General features: G+C 43.2%; 1 protein-coding gene across 2 annotated transcripts in view; it reads left to right on the plus strand.

The window, feature by feature from the left end:
- Window positions 1-20895, plus strand: part of AKT1 (AKT serine/threonine kinase 1) — a 79840-nt gene that overhangs the window by 23947 nt on the left and 34998 nt on the right. The window contains exon 3 of one of the 2 annotated variants that reach the window (XM_074150030.1): window positions 17355-17483. In XM_074150030.1, the coding sequence (XP_074006131.1) occupies window positions 17355-17483 (129 nt within the window). Of the gene's footprint in view, window positions 1-17354; window positions 17484-20895 lie in introns of those variants that run through there. The other variant, XM_074150032.1, reaches the window with a different exon arrangement.

Here is a 20895-nt window from a genome sequence, read left to right on the forward strand (position 1 = left end):
AGGGCAGGGTTGAAGTCTGGCTGAGCCAGAAATGGGAAACCTTGAGCAGTCTCCAGCCTCTGGAATTTGTTTTATCTGAGACGAGATTGTTGTGTGAAGTCTGGAGCCAAGGTCTCTGTATGAAACTACATCAGATCTGTGTTTAAATCTGTGTCTGAATTGAGACAGCTGCAGTTCCAAAGGGATTTTTTTTATTTCATGTTATTTTATAACCTAAAATTTCCAGAGCAGGGAGGTTCTTGTAGGATGCATGTCTAATACCAGCTTCCTATTAAAACTTTCACTAATTATTTTTAAATTGTACTTATGACCTACCATGGATTTTTTTTTTTAATTATTTTTCTACTTTGAACACTTGATACGTCTTCCTTCCTTTTCCCACAATACCAGGATAGTGCTGAGTATTTTGGAAATTGTTTTCTTCGTTCAGATTTGGACTTGTGAGTGCAAACAACGCCTGCAACTGATGCCCTCTTCCATTTTCTTTTTTTTTTCTGGGCTGGAAATGCCATTAATAAAAGGGATAGGCATTCCCTGTTGCCCAGGGGAGATAGGTAGGTCGGTCAAATGGAAGGCAGAGCATCTAGAAGCTGAAGAAGTGGCTGGTGTATTAGAGTACCATCCTGGAACTGAGAATCAAAGCCAGTCGTCCCCTGCTCTGCCACAAACTTCCTCCTATACGAGCATCTCGTATAAGGTTATTTTTATCTTTCTGTGCCCCAGTTCCCTATCTGTAAAATGGTGATAACAGCACTTCCCTACTTCACAGGGATGTTGTGAGGACAAATGTAGCTCAGGCTCTGGGGCTCTGGGATGCTGTGGTAACTGGGGGCACAGATGGAAGAAGGGAAACGTTCCGTGTAAAAGCTTTCTGTTCTTGAAGCCCAGCGGTAGGTTACAGCACTGATGTGAGCGGGGTTTCCACTGAAGTCATGGCTTGGCTGGTGCCACATCTTTTCTCTGAACGTTTCCTTGCTCACCACTGCGTTAGGACCCAGCAAAGCCCTTAACGTCCTGGCTAAATGCTGTTGTTTGCATCCTTGGCTGCGGATTCTGAGAGCCTGAGAACCTGGGTGAGTCTCGCTTACCCGTGTGTTTGCCAGCGTGGGCTGCTCACGGTGACTGAATGGAGTACGTGCTTCTGGCACCCAGCGCATTTCACAGCTTCTCTCAGACCCTGGAAGGAGTTAAAAATACGTACGAATGGATTTTCACTTGCGAAATTCAAATTACTGTAGCAGTTACTCTGAGCAAGCCATGGACTAGAGTCTGACCAGAAGAAAGCAATTGTCCTTGAAATAACTGGTTAAATTTCATAGAAACCACATCCTTTGTGTTGCCACTGACAACATAACATTCCTTAACGTTTGATTTCAAGTGGTGCTTTATTACCCAGCCGTACATGCAAACATACTTTCTTCGGAAGAATTTCTGTCCAAAGACACCGCAGAAGAGTGCAAACCTCTTTCCGTTTCAATGTGGACTTCGTAGTGCTTGTTTATATATAGTACAAGCAGGTAAGGGACAGGAAGCCTATCTGCTCAACATTTACATTGTCACATGTCCAAAGGGAAGGCTGCGGTGAGTTGAATATTTGTTCAATCAAATCTCACTCATGCAAATTGCAGTGTGTTTTGGGGGAGCTTTTTGGGCCGGGAGGTAGAAGTGTACTTCGTTTTATTTCTTGCTCCTTGAGACATATGGCTCATGTCATCTTCCTTGTTCACCTGCTTTGATAAATTCTAAATTTAGTTGTCTCTGCCCATCCACTTGAACAGGACAAAAATAACTTCAGTGTAATCCATCCTCTCTTGTCCTTTCCTCTCCACCCCTTCCCTCCCCTTTCCTTTCCTGCTGCTGGGTTTTGGGCATTCAGTTGTTTGGGAAGTGGTGGATTTTTTTGGTTTGTTTTGCTTTGTTTCCTTACAAGGAGGGTTGGAGGGGTGGGAGGAAACATTTATACCCCACAATAAAATTGGTGCGAAGAGCATGCAAACTGTCAGAAACACTTCCTCCCCTCTTTTAACATTGGCTGAGGGGTCAGAGTGTGTGCAGAGTGCGTGGAGGGAGGTGGAGCAGGGAGGTTGGGAAATGCCTTGCATGTGGCATACATCTGTCTGACAAAAAGCCAACCGTGCCAGGGGATAAAATGGACAAACAAACAGCGTTTCAGTTCTGAACTCGGAGCTTGAACCTAAAGTTTGCGCAGGAGCAACTCGTTAGATAAGTTTCCGATGGACCTTGACTCCTGTTGTGCAAACACGTAGTAGCTGGCACGGAGGAGCCCGTCCTCTAAATCCCTGCTTGGGACAGGATCTCTGCGTAGGCTTTGCTTTGCTCGGCTTCTCCTCTGTCTCACGATGGGCATGTCTATACATTGTCATAAAGTCTGGCACAAATCAGTGCTTTCCTGAACCCCCAGAAGTATTTAAGCTCCGCACCCCTTGACTTTAGCATGAATTTAGCAAATTAGTGAAGCACTTTTGTTAATCTAAGTGTGGATGTTGCCTGCTGTTATCTGCGAATTGGATAAGGAACGTCCACTCAACTTACCAAAATGTTTGCTGTCGGTGTTATCTGAAATATTATTGTCTTCCACTATTAAGCTGATAGTGATTTGAGGGAAGCTGTATTGTGTTGGTGAAACTGCTTTGAGGTACAGCCTGCCAAGTTCTCGTATCTTGGGCTGAGTGTTGGGTACGTTGTTGTTCCTGACAGACACGTTGTCTGGGGATGTAAGGGGAGGGCTTGTTCCCACAAAAAAATTTCACGTTTTGTAACTTCAGCAATTTTTAGGTTGTGTTAAAGGTGGTGATGAGGAGCAGAAAGATTGAGGGAAAACCCCTTAATTTATGCCTGACATAATTCAAGTTGTTTCTTGATGAATTTATTCATTCAGTATATGCTTTTCAAAAGAAAGTGAGAATCTTTTTTTTTTTTTTTCTTATTTTTGCATTCATGGAATTACTGCAGGACAGGAGGAAGAAAGAATTGGTTTAGAAAACCGATCACAACTTTAGAGATTAGAATTCTCCTTTCTTTCTGCTTTTTCACGCCGATGACAGCCCCAAGACAGTGGCAGGGCAGCGGCGCTGCCCTGTTTTGACTTGCACCACCCTGGGTGACACAGGGGTGGAAGACACCAGATCACACAGTGACTTTGTGACACCGTTAACCAAACCTGGCTTTCACTTAGGAGCCTAATTCCCGGTTGGAACCCCCAGGCGATGGATTTGTAACAGAACTACCCGAGCCTGCCTTGCCACCTCACCTCTCCGAGGTGCCATCCCATTGCCTTGGCGCCCGTGCTCTGTCCCGCTTTTAAAGCGAAGGGCGTTTTAGTTTGTAGGAACGTTAATTCCTGACTTTGCAAGCACAAATAGATGCTCTGGGTGTTTGAAAAGGAGCGGGCCCTGAATGGAGAGTGCTCTTCTTGGGCTTCCAGGCATAGTGTAATCCCCTTAGCAGTCTGGGCTGCTGCCATCGTACCCGGCCTCGCAGGCATCTGCCTCTCTGCCTACTGAGTCAAGTCAACATCTTCAAAACTGTAATTTTCACTGTAGTGATGGATTACGCTTGTCACGGTTTACAGAATTTTTGTCTTGTGTGTTTAATAAAAGAAAACAGATTCTAACGCTTATTATTTCTGAAGTCCAATACATCTGAACTAAAGCTCAGTGTACGCAAGACAAACTACGCTTTAATTTTACAATTGTCTGATGGGACTTTGCGATTTATTTGTTGTTACTTCCTTAATGATGTTGCAGTCAGAGGCACTGTTTTGCTAAATGTTGTGTAAAAAGTAAATTGTAGCACAGCAGATGTTGGTATTTGGATGGATGTCGGTGCAATGGGGGGACAGCAACAGTCATCTCTGTCAGCTGTCTTCGGGCTCGGCAGGCCTGCTGCGTGGTTACTTTGGTGTGTAAAAACAGCTCGTTTTGCAACTGGGAAGTTTGGCATTACATTTGGCACCGAGCCACGGAACTGGGTTAACGCAAGTGTTTATCCAGCGATTTTTTTTTTTTTTTTTTTCATTTTTTTTTTTTTCCTCAAAATCGGTAACTTGGAGAAAATGTTTATTAAACTTCAGTACAAAGGAAGCGGGGGGAGGGGGGATATGGCTCAGTCTCTTCTTTTTAAAAGGCATCAATGTTTGTAATGCTGAAAACCCTTTTTTATCACTATTTTTATTTCCTCTACCCCTCTCTCTTACTGTTCTATCACCAACCTTTTTGCAGCTTACTCGTTATAATTTCCTTTTTAAAGATTAAAACAGGGAAGCATACCTGATGAAATAGAAAGTACACAGAGCGTCGTAACTACTTTTCTCTCCATCCTGTGTGCTCTCACGAATTAGGTGCAAAGAATTGAGGACTGCAAATGAAGCTACTTAATTACCATCACACACACCCCCCCCCGTTTGATAGAAAATCCAACTGCAGCATGGAATGGGAGCCCTGATCTGCAGAGTGATTGATTTTTGTATGATAAATTACTGTAGATTTTACCTGTGGGTTAAGTACAAGAGTCCCTGCAGGCCATCGAGAATTTGTCATGGGACTCCTGTCAATATCAGACATATTTCTTTATGGAAATAGAAATTTGAACTGCGTTTTTAGTACAGAGGGGCGGGAGAAAGCAGTAGTTTTGCAAAGCAGTTTCAATCAGATTCTATACCTGAAATTGGGAACCTGTTGATTTAAGGTTCATTGGGAAACTTTACTATAACAGAGACATTTAGTTTGGATTAATTTTTCCAATCCATTTTAATCTGGTACTGCCCCTGTCATTAAATAACTAAATGTCTTCATTGGTTAAAAAGGCTCCCATTTCTTTTGGAAAAGAGAATTGGATTAAACTAGGAAATTTGGATTATCTAGTGAGGGGAAAAAAAGTATGTAGAAAAAACATATTCTTAAACCAGTGACGGTGAACCAGTACTGGACTTGTGCTTAGCTAATTTTGTTGTTGAACTGTAATTTTATCACCAAATATAATAATCAGGATGGTAATTTTCATGTGTGTCCTTTGTTATCCCTTTTTTTTTAAAAAAAAAAAACAAAACAACCAAAACAAAAAACAACAAAAGAAAAGAGACGGTGTTATTTGTACCTTCCAATTTCTGTACCCAAGCGTGGCTTCGTTTAGAAAACCATAATTTGCAAGAAGGTCTGCCCACTGCAAAGATTCATTTACTGTGCTGTGGATAAATGAAAATTGCAGATTAGCCCCTGCAAGTGTGCAGTGACTGCTTTTTGGAAACTTTTTTTGGTCTCTTAGCTTGATACTGAAACTGCAATCCTGATGTTAAAGTGGTTTTCTCACAGTATGGAGGGGGATATATATATACATGAAAGCGTTAATTTGGGAATAATTCAAGCCTGATCGCTTCCCCAGGCCACAGGGTAGGCTGAGGCTTTGTGGCCGGGCTGACTTTTGGAAGATTTCTCTGTGAGCGTTGGCTCTGCTTTTGAAGGTGCAGCGATGTCGTGTGCTGGTGGCCGGGCTCCGTGTTAACCCTCTTTAACATACGTGTGTGCGTGTGGCTGTTGGGCTACGAAGACAATGAGGGGGCTGGAACATCTCTCTTACGAGGAAAGGCTGAGGGACTTGAGACTTTTTAGTCTGGAGAAGGGAAGACTAAGGGGGGATCTGATCAATGCTTATAAATACTTAAAGGGTGGGTGTCAAGAGGATGGGGCTGGTCTTTTTTCAGTGCTGCCCAGTGACAAGAGGAAACGGGCACAAACTTGACTATAAGAAGTTCCATCTAAACATGAGCAGAAACTTCTTCACTTTGAGGGCGGCAGAGCACTGGAACAGGCTGCCCAGCAACGTGGTGGAGTCTCCTTCTCTGGAGACATTCAAAACCCGCCTGGACATATTCCTGTGCAACCTGCTCTGGGTGGACCTGCTCTGGCGGGGGGGGTTGGACTAGATGACCTCCAGAGGTCCCTTCCAACCCCATACGATTCTGTAATTCTGTAAGCTTGCTCAGATTTGACCATGTTTCAAGAACAATTTCCTGAACAGAGGGTAGTACTTTCCCCGTGGCCAGGGCAGGTGGCCACCAGCACATCTGGCAAGGATGGGGGTGAGGGACAGGCTCCCACATCTCCCTGCCCTGCCCTCTGATGCAGCAGACTCCAGCCAGAATTGCGGTAGCCACATGTTGGCTCATGTCTACCAGGCTCTTCCCCTTCCACGAGGTGCCTCTGTCCTTCCCCTTTCTCCTCCTCCTCCCCTTGTGCCTTGCTGTCAGCAGCAGCAGGATTTGCAGGGTGGTCTTGCTTGGCTTGACCCCTGGGGTGGCAGAGGAGTCCCTACCAGCTGCCGTCTGAGCTGATAGCATCAGATTGGGGACCGCTGGAAGAAAATGCTGTAACCAGAGCGTGCGCTAAGCATGGAACGACAAAGCAGGCTTTGCATGCAGGGTTTTCTGTGTGTGTCTGCATGTTCCTTCCTTTGTAGAAGTCCCTGAGGCACCAGGATGGCCCCAAATGACCTTCTTCAGGAACATTACCCCAGGTGACCCATAGGTTTTCGCACACTCTCTTTTTTTTTTAATTAAATATTTTATAAACAAAACAAAGCAAAACCCCCCTCGTATGACTTTTTAAAGCTTTATTTATGGCTTTCTGGTGTTCTCACACTTAAAAGTGTAGGAATCTTCACTCTCCTGGACAGCTACTGGAGTTGTTGCAAGTTCTCCTACAAACCTGAGGGTAGCTGTAAGCCGGCGAGGCAAGGGATGTGTTCTGCTGTTTGTTTTGCTTCTGTTCTTTGGGAACGTGCTAGCAGGAGTGGGAAGATAAACCGCAGAGAGCGGATAACTGTGCTCAGTTATGGGATGGCTTTTAGGATTCAGGTGGCAGAGGGGGCGTGCATGGTGAGGAGCAGTCGCGTAGCGCTTGGAAAATCAGGTGGGGCCAATGCAGCAGTCCCCGACTTCTGAAAATCCAGTGGGGCGAGTGCCAGGTTTGATGCCCATGGAAGCTGGTGAGATGTTTGTTTTTCCTCTGGGCATAGGAGCAGTTTTAAAAGAGGAGATTGGCATTTTTGCCGTGTCTTCCCTAAACAACAGTACAGGGCACTGCAAGCTGGAAAGTGTAATTCAAGCTCCCATCTTCCTGTGCTTATCTGCTTCTCACTTCTGTGTGGTGTATACCTTTTTATTTTTTTATGCTTTTTTGAAATGAAAAGTGGTTTTAACGTACCAAGATGCTGTTGCAACGTGAAAATTAATTCATGGTAACAATGTCAAGGTAGGTGGGTCTTTATTCATTCCTCCTTGTGTAAGAAACAGATTTTCCTGTGACTGACTGGAATGCGTCTCTTCTGGAGCTTGGAGCTGTTAGGGAGAGGTATGATGACCTTACTATAATAGATTACCTCGGGGTTCAAAAAATAATAGTCACAAGAGGCTGAGGGACTTGGGTCTTTTTAGTCTAGAGAAGACAAGACTGAGTAGGGACCTGATCAATGCTTATAAATACTTAAAGGGTGGGTGTCAAGAGGATGGGGCTGGTCTTTTTTTCAGTGGTGCCCAGGGATAGGACAAGAGGAAATGGGCACAAACTTGACTATAAGAAGTTCTACCTAAACGTGAGGAGGAACTTCTTTATTTTGAGGGTGGTAGAGCCCTGGAATAGGCTGCCTGGGGAGGTGGTGGAGTCCCCTTCTCTGGAGACATTCAAAACCCACCTGGACACATTCCTGTGCAACCTGCTGTAGGAGGGCCTGCTTTGGCAGGGGGGTTGGACTAGATGATCTCCAGAGGTCCCTTCCAACCCCATATCGTTCTGTGATTCTGTGAATTATATGTATGTGCTTTTAGTAGTACGTACTAATACATTTTGATGTTACAGAGCTAAACCATGGTACCACTGAAATCCAGGAGGAATTTTGCTGCTTGATTATATCCAGACTCAACATTTTTACTGCTTATTGTCAAAAGAAATGAATTTTCATAGTGTTTAAGGTGACAGAAGTGTGTCTCGCTGGGCCCGTGACCCTGTGGAGGGAGCAGCGTGGATTTGGCTCTGCTTTACGGTGACAACACACCTCAGTCAAGGCACAAAAATCCTTGGCAAAGTTTCTTACGCCTGCGTTGCCCGGCTGAGCTTGGCACCAGGGCTACGGTGGCTGTTTGCTCTCACGTTACTCAGTGGTGAAGTTGATTTTAATAAATTCTCAGCATGCAATGAAGTTACTTTGCAAAATTCCTCTGAACTGAGGCAGGCGCTCCTGTTATCTGGAGGAGACTTAGTTTGGGGTAGTGACTCAGTAGAAGTTATCTGTGGAATACTAAATTTGGAGGCGTAACCAGGAGGTTGCCATGATAACAAATATTAGAACTTGCTTTCTGGGAAGTGCTTGTAATTTTTCCATTGATGGCCATTAAATGGCTCAAGATAAATGAAGCTTTTTATTAGAACTAACATGGTCTCTGTGTGCTCCTCCAGGGTTTTGAGGACTTGCTAGTGATGAAATGAAGAAAGGAAATCCAAATTATCTCCAGCCATATAAACAGCACACTCTTTTTTTTTTTTTTTAATGTTGCTTCTTGTTTTTGCCATTGAAATATTTGCTTAACTTGGCTTTTATGCATCTTTCTATGAAATTTTTATCCAGTAACTGTTTGTATAAACATGTTTAGAATTCTGCATTGATTTTTTTTTTTTCTTGGCACTTTTAAGAAATTTCCTGATGCACAGCATGATCACACAATTACTGGTAGAGCTTTTATTGTAAGTGGCCTAAACCAGCTCTGTGTATTTATGTTGAAAATTAGGATGCAAACCCAGAAGCTAAAGGATTACAATACGATGTGTTAATTTCTTACCCTCCATAAATTGTTTACTTATAAAAGTCCATGTTCTGCAGCTTAGTTTTTACAAATAGAGCTTTTTTTCCCCCCATTTCAAACCGTCTCTGAAGTTGGTCCATATCATCTGTTTTAGAAAAGCTGCTGTTTCCATAAATCTCCCCGAATGTCCCCTAGCCTTTTTTTTCACCATTTCTTTACAATTCCCCGAGGTTTTTGATTCGCTTTGTGAATGACACAATGATCTAGTAATGGGAGCCGAGAAGAGCGAGCCAGGGACTGGCGAGTCCTCGCCGTGGATGTTTTCCGCGTGGCCGCGTCCTGCTTTTTCCTTCCCCTGCTCCTGCTTTCCCTGTGTGCCCCCACCCCCCCGAGTTTTACCCGCTCACCTCTCAGCTCCGCCAACTTTGGGATTTTAACGGTCAGCCTCTGCTGAGTACTTCTCAGGTTTAATGTTTGCAAAGCAAGTAAGTTCATCACAAAAAAAAAAAAACACTCTCACCTGAGTTTTTGGCTCTCTTAATCTTTTTTTTTTCAATGGAGCAGAGGTGGGGAAGGGACCTAAAAGGAATTTTTAATCAATTAATGATGCTTTTCCTGAACATCCTCTATGTGTAGGCAGCCCTAGGAATAGAAACTAAAACTGTGCTTTTGGACTTATTTTGTTTAATCTCTGGAAGAGCTTTGGTTTGTGTGTGTTTCTTTGCTTTGTCCCCTCTTACTCTATCTGTCAGTCTCCGGACGGGATTTACCGAAGAACAGAACTGGGTATGTCGTATTCAAATAAGGCACGTGTTCAGATAAGCGCAGAAGTCATGGGTAAGGATGCTAAGAGGTAAAATAATTAAATCACCTTTTAGATGATGTCTAGAAAAACCCTTCCTTGTTCAAATACACCACGGTGTGGCGTGTTTGGTAGTTTTGGTTTGGGGTTGTTTCCCCCCCCTCCCTTTGTATTTTTAGTAGAGATCATAAAATCTTTGGAGGATTAAGTCACACCCTTTATATAAATACACGCAGTGTATTTAAGAGCCTGCTTTGCAGAAATACTGGTTGTATTAACATCAGATGGAGCTGAAGGAATAGTTACAGGTACCTCCCTCCTCCAAGGAGAAGATATTTAAAAAGTTGCAGGGGCTTATTAGCTTAAGTGCCTTATTAGCTGCTTGTGCTATTTTCCATCATAGTGTCAAGGTAAAAATTACTTGGGGAGAAATAATTGTTCCAAGCACATTTAATTCAGTTCAGTGAATCTGACACCTCCTCTGTCATTTTTATTTATTTATAAAAATGAGGGAGAGTCGGGCACCTGTCAAAAGCAGAGGAATATGTGATGGCACTTTCCATTACAGGAGCATTTTATTTTGTTAAAATGCTGTAGCTGCTCGCGAGCATATTACAGAAAAGATTTCTCTAATTGTGTTGGACACCTCATGGTAGTTTGAAATCCTTTTGCTCCCACCATGAAGTAGTGGAGATGCAATTCACCCTGAGATATTGTTTTCAGTGTAGCTTAAGAAATCGCTTTATACTTTACTGTAATTTATGTAGCTATCCTTAAAACTGCTGTTTTAATGAAACTTCATTTACATCTTCTCCCACTGGAGACAGCTGTAGGTTAGGACTAGCCTGACTAAGCTGTGCCAAAGGTAGGAGTAAGGAGTTTTTTACATGCTGATTAATTCTCTTTCGCTCCTTTGGGAATATCTGGTATTGCTTAAATTGATTGCTGTAAGCAATATGGCAACATTTTTGACCTTCTAAACTGAAATTCAGCAAAAAAAAAAAAAAAAAGATAAGCCTCTGTGTTTCAGTTTTACTTACATAACCATACAGTTGAAATACAGTTATCAAAAAATACAGAGGTGTCATCTTCTGTAGCTGTGGCGTTGGCTGGTGATCTCAAACCCTTTGACAGAGATGGAATTGGAGAACGTGGTAACTGTCCATCCCCTTTGTGGAGAAAGTGTTGGGTGAGAATCTGTATTTCTTCCTCGATAATCTGACTTCTGACCTCTCCCATGGCCTACCTTTGCGAATCAGAGTTGCCCGTTTCTTGCCTTCCTTAGATGTTTCCCATCCGTGCTGGTGTGTAACTAAAGACGGGAGGTAGCTTCCAATACGCTTATTTTTCTACACATCGTGCCCATAGAGCTTTGTGGGAAGCGCTCAGCCAAGGCTGTTTAGTTAATTTACAGGTTCCTGAAGTTAATTTACAGGTGTGAGGTGCCAGGTGACCAGGAGCCATCCTGGCAGGGCTCCCTTTGTGGCTGGAAGGCCAGACCGCTCAGTCCCCCCCTTCGCCCCACCTCCAGCTCCCTTCTTCCTTCCTTCCTTCCCTCCCTCCCTCCCCAAATTCCCCCAAGATATGATAATGAAGCAGGTGCCCTGTATTGCAGCTTTGTGTGAGCGTGAGAAAACGGCAGTAGGTTTAGAAAAGCTGGAGCCGAGCTGGAGGAGGAGGAGGCGGCGTTTCTTCTTAACCTGTTGGCAGTCATGTCAGTCACGGCCGTGCGGGCTGCCGCCGCGTCGCACCACCGTCCAGCTGCCCGAGGGAGAATAAAGCGGGGAGCGGATTTACCGTGCCCTGAATTAGCCCGTTGCGACCGTGGGGGACCTCGTGTTGGGACCGTGACAGGCGTCGGAGAGGAGCCGGGCTGGAAGCTGGGGAGCCTTGGCCCCGGCGCGGGGCCGGTGACGAGCTGCGGGTTGACCTCCCAGCCGGAGAGCATCCCCACCGGCAGCCCCGGCCGCCTCATTGGGATGCAGGGCACGGGCATCGGGATGCAGGGCACAGGCGGCCCCTCCGCAGCTGTACCAGGGAGGCGGTGGCCGAGGAGGCATCCAGAGAGGGGGCCAAAAAAACAACAACAACAACAACAAAAAAAAACCCCATCAAAGAACCGGCCCCCTTTGCTGCGCCTCTGAATAGGCAGACAAACCAGAGGTCCTCCTCTCCCTGCGAGCGTGTTGGGAAAGACATTAGCATAACCTCTTTTTTTTTTTTCTTTTTCTTTTTTTTTTTTTTTCCTTTCCCCAAGCTACTGAAAACCTGGCACTGTGTTTAAATATCTCGCTTTGACAGTTTGTTGAGGGAAGGGAAGAGTGCTGCACCAGCCTGGTGGGTGTCTGTGCAGCTATTTTTAAAAAAAAAAAAAAAAAGCCCATATTTGAGTTGAGAGTTTTCATTGGGGTCACCCTAGACTTGTTTAATTGTTTAGTGTCAAGTCGTTAAGATCCAGAATTAGCTCGCTGCATTTGGAAAGGGCTTTCTTCCGAGTGCTTTAGAAATTCAAAGGCGAGTTTTCAAGCCCTGCTTTCTTTTTTTTTTTTTTTTTCCAAATGTGTTTTGATTTCAGCTGGTTTTGAAGTGAGTGGACACATACCCTATTTACTGGAGCAAGAGGAGACTAACTGTAAATCCCCATCCCGCTCTCCAGCACGCGGGAGATGGCAGCTCCTAAAAGCTTCACATCTTTCCAAGGAAGCTGGCATCTGTTTCGCCAAAAGCCTTATTAGGCCGACAGGATGCGGACCACTTCTCGCGGCCATTGAAGTCCCAGAAATGAGTCATTCCGCCTTTCACCGGTGGCACATTAGCGCTGCAGTTGGCATAACTTTCCTGTTTCCCTTGGAGGGTTCAGGGCTGTACAATCAAGGAATGTCGTACGTCTTGGGAGCATGTGGGAACGTAGCGGAGGCTTTGATAACTCAGAAGCTCTTAATATTTTTTTTTTTTTTTGAGTGTTAATTGTAATTAATGGTGCTACTTCTGATGCTCAGAGAAGAAAGTTTAATGCGCTATTTATCCGTAGATTTGGGGTGCGTTTAATATAACTGAGACCTTGTTTTCAGTTGGTGCTCCTGGGCTTGTTCTGGTTACTTTGGGGCATAAGAAAGTTAATAGTTAGTCTAGTACTTTTGTAAATATCAAGGGTATCATTGAATGCTGACTTGGTTAACCTAATGATTTTTTTTTTTTTCAAACCATTGGAATGTATGAGTTGATTAAAAAAAAAAAAAGGCAGAGGCTTCTTAGATATAGTCTGTTCTGAATTAAAGGGTGTGGTGTTGGCTTTGAATGAGCTTGATGCAGCAACAAGCATGCAGCAGTTGGTAAATAAAGATGGATTTTCTTTTGTTCTGCTGGTGCTTGCTGCTCATTATTCTCCACTTACCCCGTGAGCTTCCCAGGGAGTGGCAGCTGTTTCTGATGTTAGACACTCTATCAGTGGCAGACAGCTCCAGATTCGGTGAGATACTGTTGTGGGGAGGAGAGGAAAATAACCTAACCCTGCATTATTGTAAATCCTCAGTAGAATTAACTTTTCATGAACCAAGAGAGTTTTTGTGTTTAACTTTTTTCTTTTTTTTTTTTTTTTTTTAAATATTCAGGCGTAAGCGGGCTTTGCAGTATGTGTTACTGTGAAAAAGCTTTTCTGGCATGAGATGGATTTACATTCTAAGTGTGTGTTAAGTATTTTAATGCGCAGTGTGTGGGGGCAGACACAAGGCAATAAAGGGAAATCGGTCTATAACAATCTTCGGGTATGTTTCCAGATATATACAGTTTGGAAATCTTTTCAATTTGGAAATTGCTTGGAGTAAACAGAATGGTACATAAAGATTTTAAATAACAAAGCTAGCAAGCTACAGAGGAGTCTGTTTGGTTCCAGGATTTTATATGTAGGATTTATAACCCATGCTTTTGCTTTCCTGTCTCTGCAGTGTTAGCATTCTGTTACTGAAAACAAAGAAGGCTCTGCCAGGGCATTACACAAGCAATGAATCACAGAGGAAAAAATGTTTTGCTTTGTAAATTGTTCACTTTTCCATGGTGGATCATTATTATTATTTTTTTTTTAGTGTTGTCTGATAGAATTTGCCACACATGCTTGCCTTTACTGTACTCAGTACAATCTTCTAGTGTGACTACATGACTGCTAATAGTAGTGACTTCAAGTAACTTCTTGCTTATGATTCTTTAAAAACAAAACCGCAACAGGAACAAAAAACACAGGGCAAAAATTGAAACAGCTCAGTTCACTCTTCAGGCATGACAGCTTACTGAATATATCAGAGGAAGGAAAAGGTGTTAATGTTTTTCAGTCAGCTTTGTCCCAGCAGTTCCACGTAGTTATTTTTTGGCTTTATTGACAAACTGCTTTTCTGCCTAAAGTAACTCGGATTTGCTGTCGTGATCAATGTGGTCCTCCTCACAGGTCGTAGGAAGTTTATAGTGTTTTAGCTAATCGTAAAAATACGAATTTGTTTCTTAAGAATACGTACTTTGTACATTTTCTTGATGGTGAAATCTGTGTTTCAGAACTTCTGTAAAGGAACGCTAGTTTGCTCGGGCTTGAATGTAAAATTATACTTCTTAATCTGGTTGGGAAGTCACACGCCAGGGGATGTCTTGCCACTTTGCTGCAAGATGCAGAAGTATAACCTCAGTGTGTTATATAGTCAAATGGATACCACAGACGCAGCAGTGAGCCTCATGCTGTCCTCGGCAAGAGCAATAATCAATAATGTGTATGCTCGCCATATTACAGGATTCATTAAGCTCCAGACACGTGGAAAAAGAAGTTGAAAATCACGTTACCTATTTGCAAATTCAAAAGGTGGGTCAGGAACCAGAACCGGCTAGAGCAATGGATGAGGGAAGGTCCAAGTAGAATGGTCCATGCAAAAACGCCTGGCAGTAATGAAATACTGGATTTTTCACACAGAAAGAGTGAGTGTGGAGGAGGATGCTATATATGTATGGAACACACCATTTTACAGACTATGTGATTAATCCTGTTAGATGATGTGTTTCTAACAGAGAAACAGATTGGGGGAATAAAGCTGCAAGAAAGTATGAGAGCCAAACATAAGCATCTAATCTAAGAAGAAGAGTCTCTTGTGACAGTACAGTGTAATTTTCTGTAAAATTATGCATACTTCACTGAAAATAATCAGATAATAGTTTCGGAATCTGCAAAAAATAAATGTCTCCTCTGTAAATACCAATGGGAAAGATGTGGAGCATAGATTAAAGAGTAAGGGAAATTGAAACTCTCGATGTCTTGCCCCTCTTCAGATAATTTTCACCCCATCCAATCTGGATTTAGTCTTAAATGTGGGTATGAGAAGGGATACGTGATGGTTTCTAGGTCTACTTTATGCAACAGAAGAAAATACCAATGAGTCAGGTACGTAACAGCGCCTTCCAAAATCGTGATGGTCTGGGCAGCTGCCTCCCCGACCTGCTTACCTGGCAAACCCCTTGTCAGGAGCTAGGCTGAGCCTGCCATGTGTCTTCTTGTCCTCGTCATCACACCTGTGGTGTGATAGTAATGAGATTGGAGTAATCTCACTGATCTGGGCTGGGTTGGACTGAGAATTTAAATGTGAAAGGCTTCATGATCTCCTACTGATTCCAGAAAGTTTGCAGCTTTTAATTAAGGTCAGAATTAAAAAGACGACGGCAACAAAACCTTCTACCTTTACTGCCTTGATTGTAAATGCTAAGCCATGACAGCTTAGGTGAGTTCTTCTGAAGTTCCTAAAGCAATGATGACATTTTTGTAAACCCCTTATAGGTTAATATAAGACTTGCAGCTGTAACAGACATCTCTAAAAGAAAGATGGAGAAGGTTTGTGCTCGTTCCTTTTCCTCCCGTCTTTCTTGCCCTGTGTCCTGTTTCATCAGATGTTTTTTAAAGGCATGGCCGGTGTTGGAGAGGTACCTCTGTGTGACTCTCCTCCAGTTCGGTAACTCTTAGGATTATTTTTTTTGCTTCAGATGAGAAAATTAAAAGCCTGATGAGGGCTAAACAGGTGAAAGCAGCAGTGGCCACCTGGCGTGGGCTTTGGGGTTGCTTTACTTCTGTGTGCAGCAGAGAAAAGAGTGAGTCTGAGCAGAGGAGAAATGACACAGCTGGTGCCCGAAGCGTGTTGAAACTGCGCCGCAGAAGGAGAGGAGGTCTGTGGGGAGAGGAAGGAGGTAAAGCAGCTGCAGGGGAGTTTCTGGGGCAGGGGTGCACATCACTGGGAGAGAAATTACCAGGAGAGGAGAGCCGAGCAGCAGGAAAAGAGGGTGGGAGCGGAGCCTGGGAGAACAGGAGAACAGCAGAAGGTTGCCAGAGCTAATAAATCTGGGGAGCCTTTTCTTCTCCCTGCTCTTGGTGGTTGTTTGAAGAGCTCGCCAGCAGATGAAAACAGTGGGCGCTGGGTACCAGCTGCAGCAGGGGCAGCCTCTTGGGGTGCACAGGCCAGAAAGAAGCTTGGCTCCCAGTCTGCTCCCCCATCCTCTCCCTGGTGTTGAACAAACGAGAAACCACACCGGAGGGAGGAGGGTGGAGTTCCTCCCACCTGTGGGTGCTTTGTAGTGACCACTTCTTTTTTTTTTTTCCTTTTTATAATTTTTTTAGATCGGTGGTTGTTGGGGTGAGCAGAGCTGGAGAAGTGTGGCTGGTACCCCAATTTGAATAGCACCTTGAGTGAGGTTTTTGTGATTCAGCTGAATAGAAATGTTTCTGCAGGACCTTGTAGGACCTAGAGGCCCAGCTTGGCACCCTGTAAAGCTGTTAGAGGTTCTGGAGAGGCTGCCTGAGAAGATGGTAACATGGGCAATGAGCAATGGGGGAAACTGAGGCACACATTAACAATGTCACTCAAAAGAGCCACAGGTGGAACCCCTGTCTTCCTTCTCTGAAGCCCATCTGAGTAAATCCAGTAAGCAACTGAGATTTTGATCAACTTTTTTCTTTTTATTCTACTGCTGGAGATGTTGAGTGTGTCCGTTAGTACAGTTACATGATGGTCACCTGTGCAGGTTACTCAGATGAGCAGCAGCATCGTGTGAGCAAGGGAAGTTTTCTCTGACAAAGAAAGGTAGAATATCTTTCAGAATAGATGTTTGTTTTCTTCTTTGTGGTGGCTATACATCATCCAGTGTTTTCCCCTTCGTATTGTGATATATCATCTCGTGTTTCACGCTTGAGATTTTGTGAGAGGAGTGAGTGATGTTATGTAACATAAGCAGAGAATTATCTTCTTATGCTCTAAAAGTGACTGTTGGTTTGATAAAGCAGTTGACTAATTAGTAAATTACCCATTGTTGTTTAAAATACTTGCGCTGCAAAATGTAAATGAAAAAAATTTCTCCACTTGTCAGTATGAAAAATGACAATAGCAAAAATAATACATAGGACATCTGCTCTGATTTTTTTTAAAATTTAAAATGCATTTAAGGCAGATGTTGCAGAATTTGAATAGAAATCGGAGTAGATGGAAGAACAAAACATAGCTGTTTACCTTTTATCAAGTCCCGTTTTTATGGTTAACATTGCTAGCAATATCTGACTCAGTGCCTGTATTTTTCCACTGTTTGTATCAGAATGAACTGAATGTTCCTAAAACTGCTGCTATGTCAGGATGACATATAGTTTCAATAATTCAAAAGAAAACTGTTGGCGAGTCAGTATTTCAGGGTGTTTTCTGATGATCTTTCCCTTTGTCCATACTTTCTTTCCAGGAGAGTACATAAAAACATGGAGACCACGGTATTTTCTTCTAAAGAACGATGGCACGTTCATTGGCTACAAGGAACGACCGCAGGATGTGGACCAGCGGGAATCACCTTTAAATAACTTCTCAGTAGCTCGTAAGTATTTTTACATGCTCCCTTGATGTCTTCTTGGAGTCGCAGTGCCTGTGATCTGCATCAGTTAGATTTGAATCTGCCCAGAGTGATGTATCTGAACACTAAATGTGTTTATTTGAGATGATGAAACCTCCCTGGTTTCTCAGGAATGACTGCAATGGGAAGGTTTGATGCTCTGCTTTTTTTTTTTCAATTTTCTACTAATTTACTGTTTCTGGTTATAGATTAAAACGGGTTTATTTGTTAATATTTTGTATATCTGTTATTCAGCAAGTTGCTTTACAGTGAAAATTAACCCAGCCACATGTCTTGGCGTTTGGCAGGTAGGCGCAGCCGAAGCGTTTCAGCTTCTCTTCTGTCACCAGGTCTGGGTTCAAGTGGCATTGACACAGGTCAAAGTTATTTAATTGTTAGCATAAGAGAACATGGAGTGAGCAATGTTTTTAATGACAGGCACTCAGTTTTTCTTAATTTTGAACACAAAACCATATTTCTTCTCTTACAGCAATAAAAAGGTTTGGAAATCATAACATTTCCTAAACTCGGCACCCTGTCCCATGCCAACATTTCTGACCTTGCTCAGGTGCTGTAGCACAGGATGTGATAGAAGGCTCTGAAGATAATTTCATTTTCTTGCTCATGTTTTTAACCTTTTGCCTTGTACTTCCAGCTTTTATTTCTCCCCTTCTTAATCTTTCCTGCCTCATGATCTGCCTGTGTCTCATTCCACCACTTAAAGGTACATCATTCCGGTACCTGAAGGGGGCCTGCAGGAGAGATGGGGAGGGACTCTTTGTCAGCGACTGTAGTGGTAGGATGAGGGGTAATTGAAAGAGGGGAGATTTAGATTAGATACTAGGAAGAAATTCTTCAGTGTGAAGGTGGTGAGGCACTGGAACAGGTTGCCCCGAGAAGCTGTGGCTGCCCCATCCCTGGAGGTGTTTAAGGCCAGGCTGGATGGGGCTTTGAGCAACCTGCTCTAGCAGGAGGTGTCCCTGCCCAGGGCAGGGGGTTGGAACTCAATGATCTTTAAGACCCCTTCCAACTCTAACCATTCTATGATTGTAGCACCTATTATTAACAGTGATCTGTCCCCTCTTCCTTACAGGGTAGCTTGAAATACATGGGGTTCATCTTTGTAGTTGACCTTTAAGCAGACAGGTTTATTTTGGAACACCCTTGGCCTAGAAGGCGGCTGGGCAGCCCTAGGAATTAATGCAAATGTTAGTTTTCTTTCTGCTGGTAGCAACATATACCTGTTCTGACTGATGATGGGTATAAATAATGGACGTGCTGTTGCCTGATGCCTCCGTGCAGGATGCCAAGAATGCTTTGGGGTTTTTTGTCTAGTTCTAGAAAGAGAATTGTTGTAGTGTTTTCATTTCAGTAATGACACGGTACTTTCCTCTTTAGAATGATATCTCCTTATGGATCAAGAAGGTAAAGAAAAGCAGCAGAAAGCCATTAATTCATAAATTAATTCAGTATTTGGTCTGTAGCCAGACGCTTTTAACAAATGCACTTTTTGCAGGACATTTCCATCCTGTTGCTGCTAACTGCATTACTTATAATTATTTACTGCAGCTCAGTGCTAAGGAATAAAAAAAGACCTGTCCATTGCCTTCTCTTTGTCCAAGTTGCCTTCAAAAAGGGTTAACTTAAATTGGTTTTCAGAAGCACAGGAGTATGGTACTTTTTTTTTGGCAGATGGAGCCCATCAGTCTTGGCATGTATAGATAAACAAGTTTGTTACCATGGTATTGGAGCATTGTCAAAAAAGACACCATACGTGCCTATTAGAGTGAGGTGTAGCCCCCCTGAGAGGGACCACAGGGAGGGTGGAAGGATGTCTCTGGCAGTGGCTCTTGCCTGGTGACCCAGTGGCAGGTCGGGAAGGCCTTGATGATGAGGGGGGTGGAGGGGGCACTCCTTGCTAGAAGTCATTATTGTGGTTTTGGGCTCACAGAAGCAGCTGTTGCCCCACCAGGATTTAATTTCTCATGTAGGCACTGGCGTGCAGTTCTGCCAGCACCTGATGTGCGGTTCCCTTCTGGGTACCCTCCGCGCTTCTATCATTTGGATGTGTATTGCACCACAAGTTTTCCCTTTGAACCTGCTCCCCTGGTCCTTTCATTTGGGTTAACTTGGCCAGTTAGCGTGGGTGAACTCCAGCTGCCTCTGGAGGAAGGCTTCTGCCAGTGAAAGGTGGGGGGAATGGAGCTTAAATGTTTTGTAAAAATTCATCCTTTTTCTTTTTTCCTTTTTTTCTGAGAAACCGTGATAGCCCTGACTCTTTTGTTAATTAGTGAACTAGATTTTTTTTTTTTTTTTTCTTTTTTAATGAGATGGCAGGCTGTCTCTGTCAGTCTGTTCTTTGGAAGTGGTCCCATGTTTCTGATTAAAATCTTTACCCTCTTCTGCTGTGAAATAATGTAGGCTTTTTAATCTTTGCCAGTAAAAGTTTTGGTGGTTTTTTTTCACAACTAGGGTACTATTCTTACTTGTAGTGTAAAATTCATATTAAGTGAGTTTGTCAACCCATGAGAGGTAGGTAATTCTCAATTCGGGAGAAAACAGTGAAAGAAGATAACCTCTAATGATGATCTGTCTTTTCCTTTAACAGGTATGAAGAAGGTATTAGCAATAAATAGAGTGTGCTTTCGATGTGCTTGACAGTCTCTTCTTTCTCCTACACTAGCCTTTTCCTTTCAGTTTATGAGGGTTTTGATCGTTCATCTTTGAAAACTTGTTTCTAGGGCCCTCCATGGGTAAAGAGAGGCTCATTTATTTATTTTTTTTCCCTAGGTACCTTTTTTCTCCACCTAATTTTCCATTTGAAATAGCCATATATCTATGTTTGTAATGTAATGATATGTTTAGGGAGTTTATTTTCCCTGGAAGTTACCCATTGATGATTTATTTTAAAAAAAAAGGCAAAACTTCTGAAATGTGGTGCCTGAGCATTTAACTGTGATTTCTGAGTCATACTTATGTTCATGTTCTGTACTTCACCACTAGTAAGATAAAAGGAATAAAAAAGCCTGTACCTAAATAGTTCTGCTCCAGAGACCCTGCAGATAAATAACCAATGGAGCCTGTGTTGTAAATCTGCAAGATAAGTAGCCTTCATACCGATTGTAATCTCGGATTATCGTGTGTGTCTGCCTATTAAATTATAAGCCTTTAAAACCATATAGCTGAGAAGAGCGGTATGTTGTGAAAAACCACACGGAGAGAGAGAGGCTGTTCCTGTTAGAAAGAAGGGATTATTTCTCTGACTGGCAAAAAGGAGGGTGGACTGTGGTGGTTTTGTTGTACGGCTGAAAACGTAATTGCACAACAATATGAGTGTTCCTTTTGGGACAGGACTGCGCGTCTGCAGTCGAGCTCGAGCATTTATCAGAGGGCACGG

The sequence above is a fragment of the Numenius arquata genome, chromosome 6 (assembly GCF_964106895.1).
Source record: "Numenius arquata chromosome 6, bNumArq3.hap1.1, whole genome shotgun sequence".
Lineage (NCBI taxonomy): Eukaryota > Metazoa > Chordata > Aves > Charadriiformes > Scolopacidae > Numenius > Numenius arquata.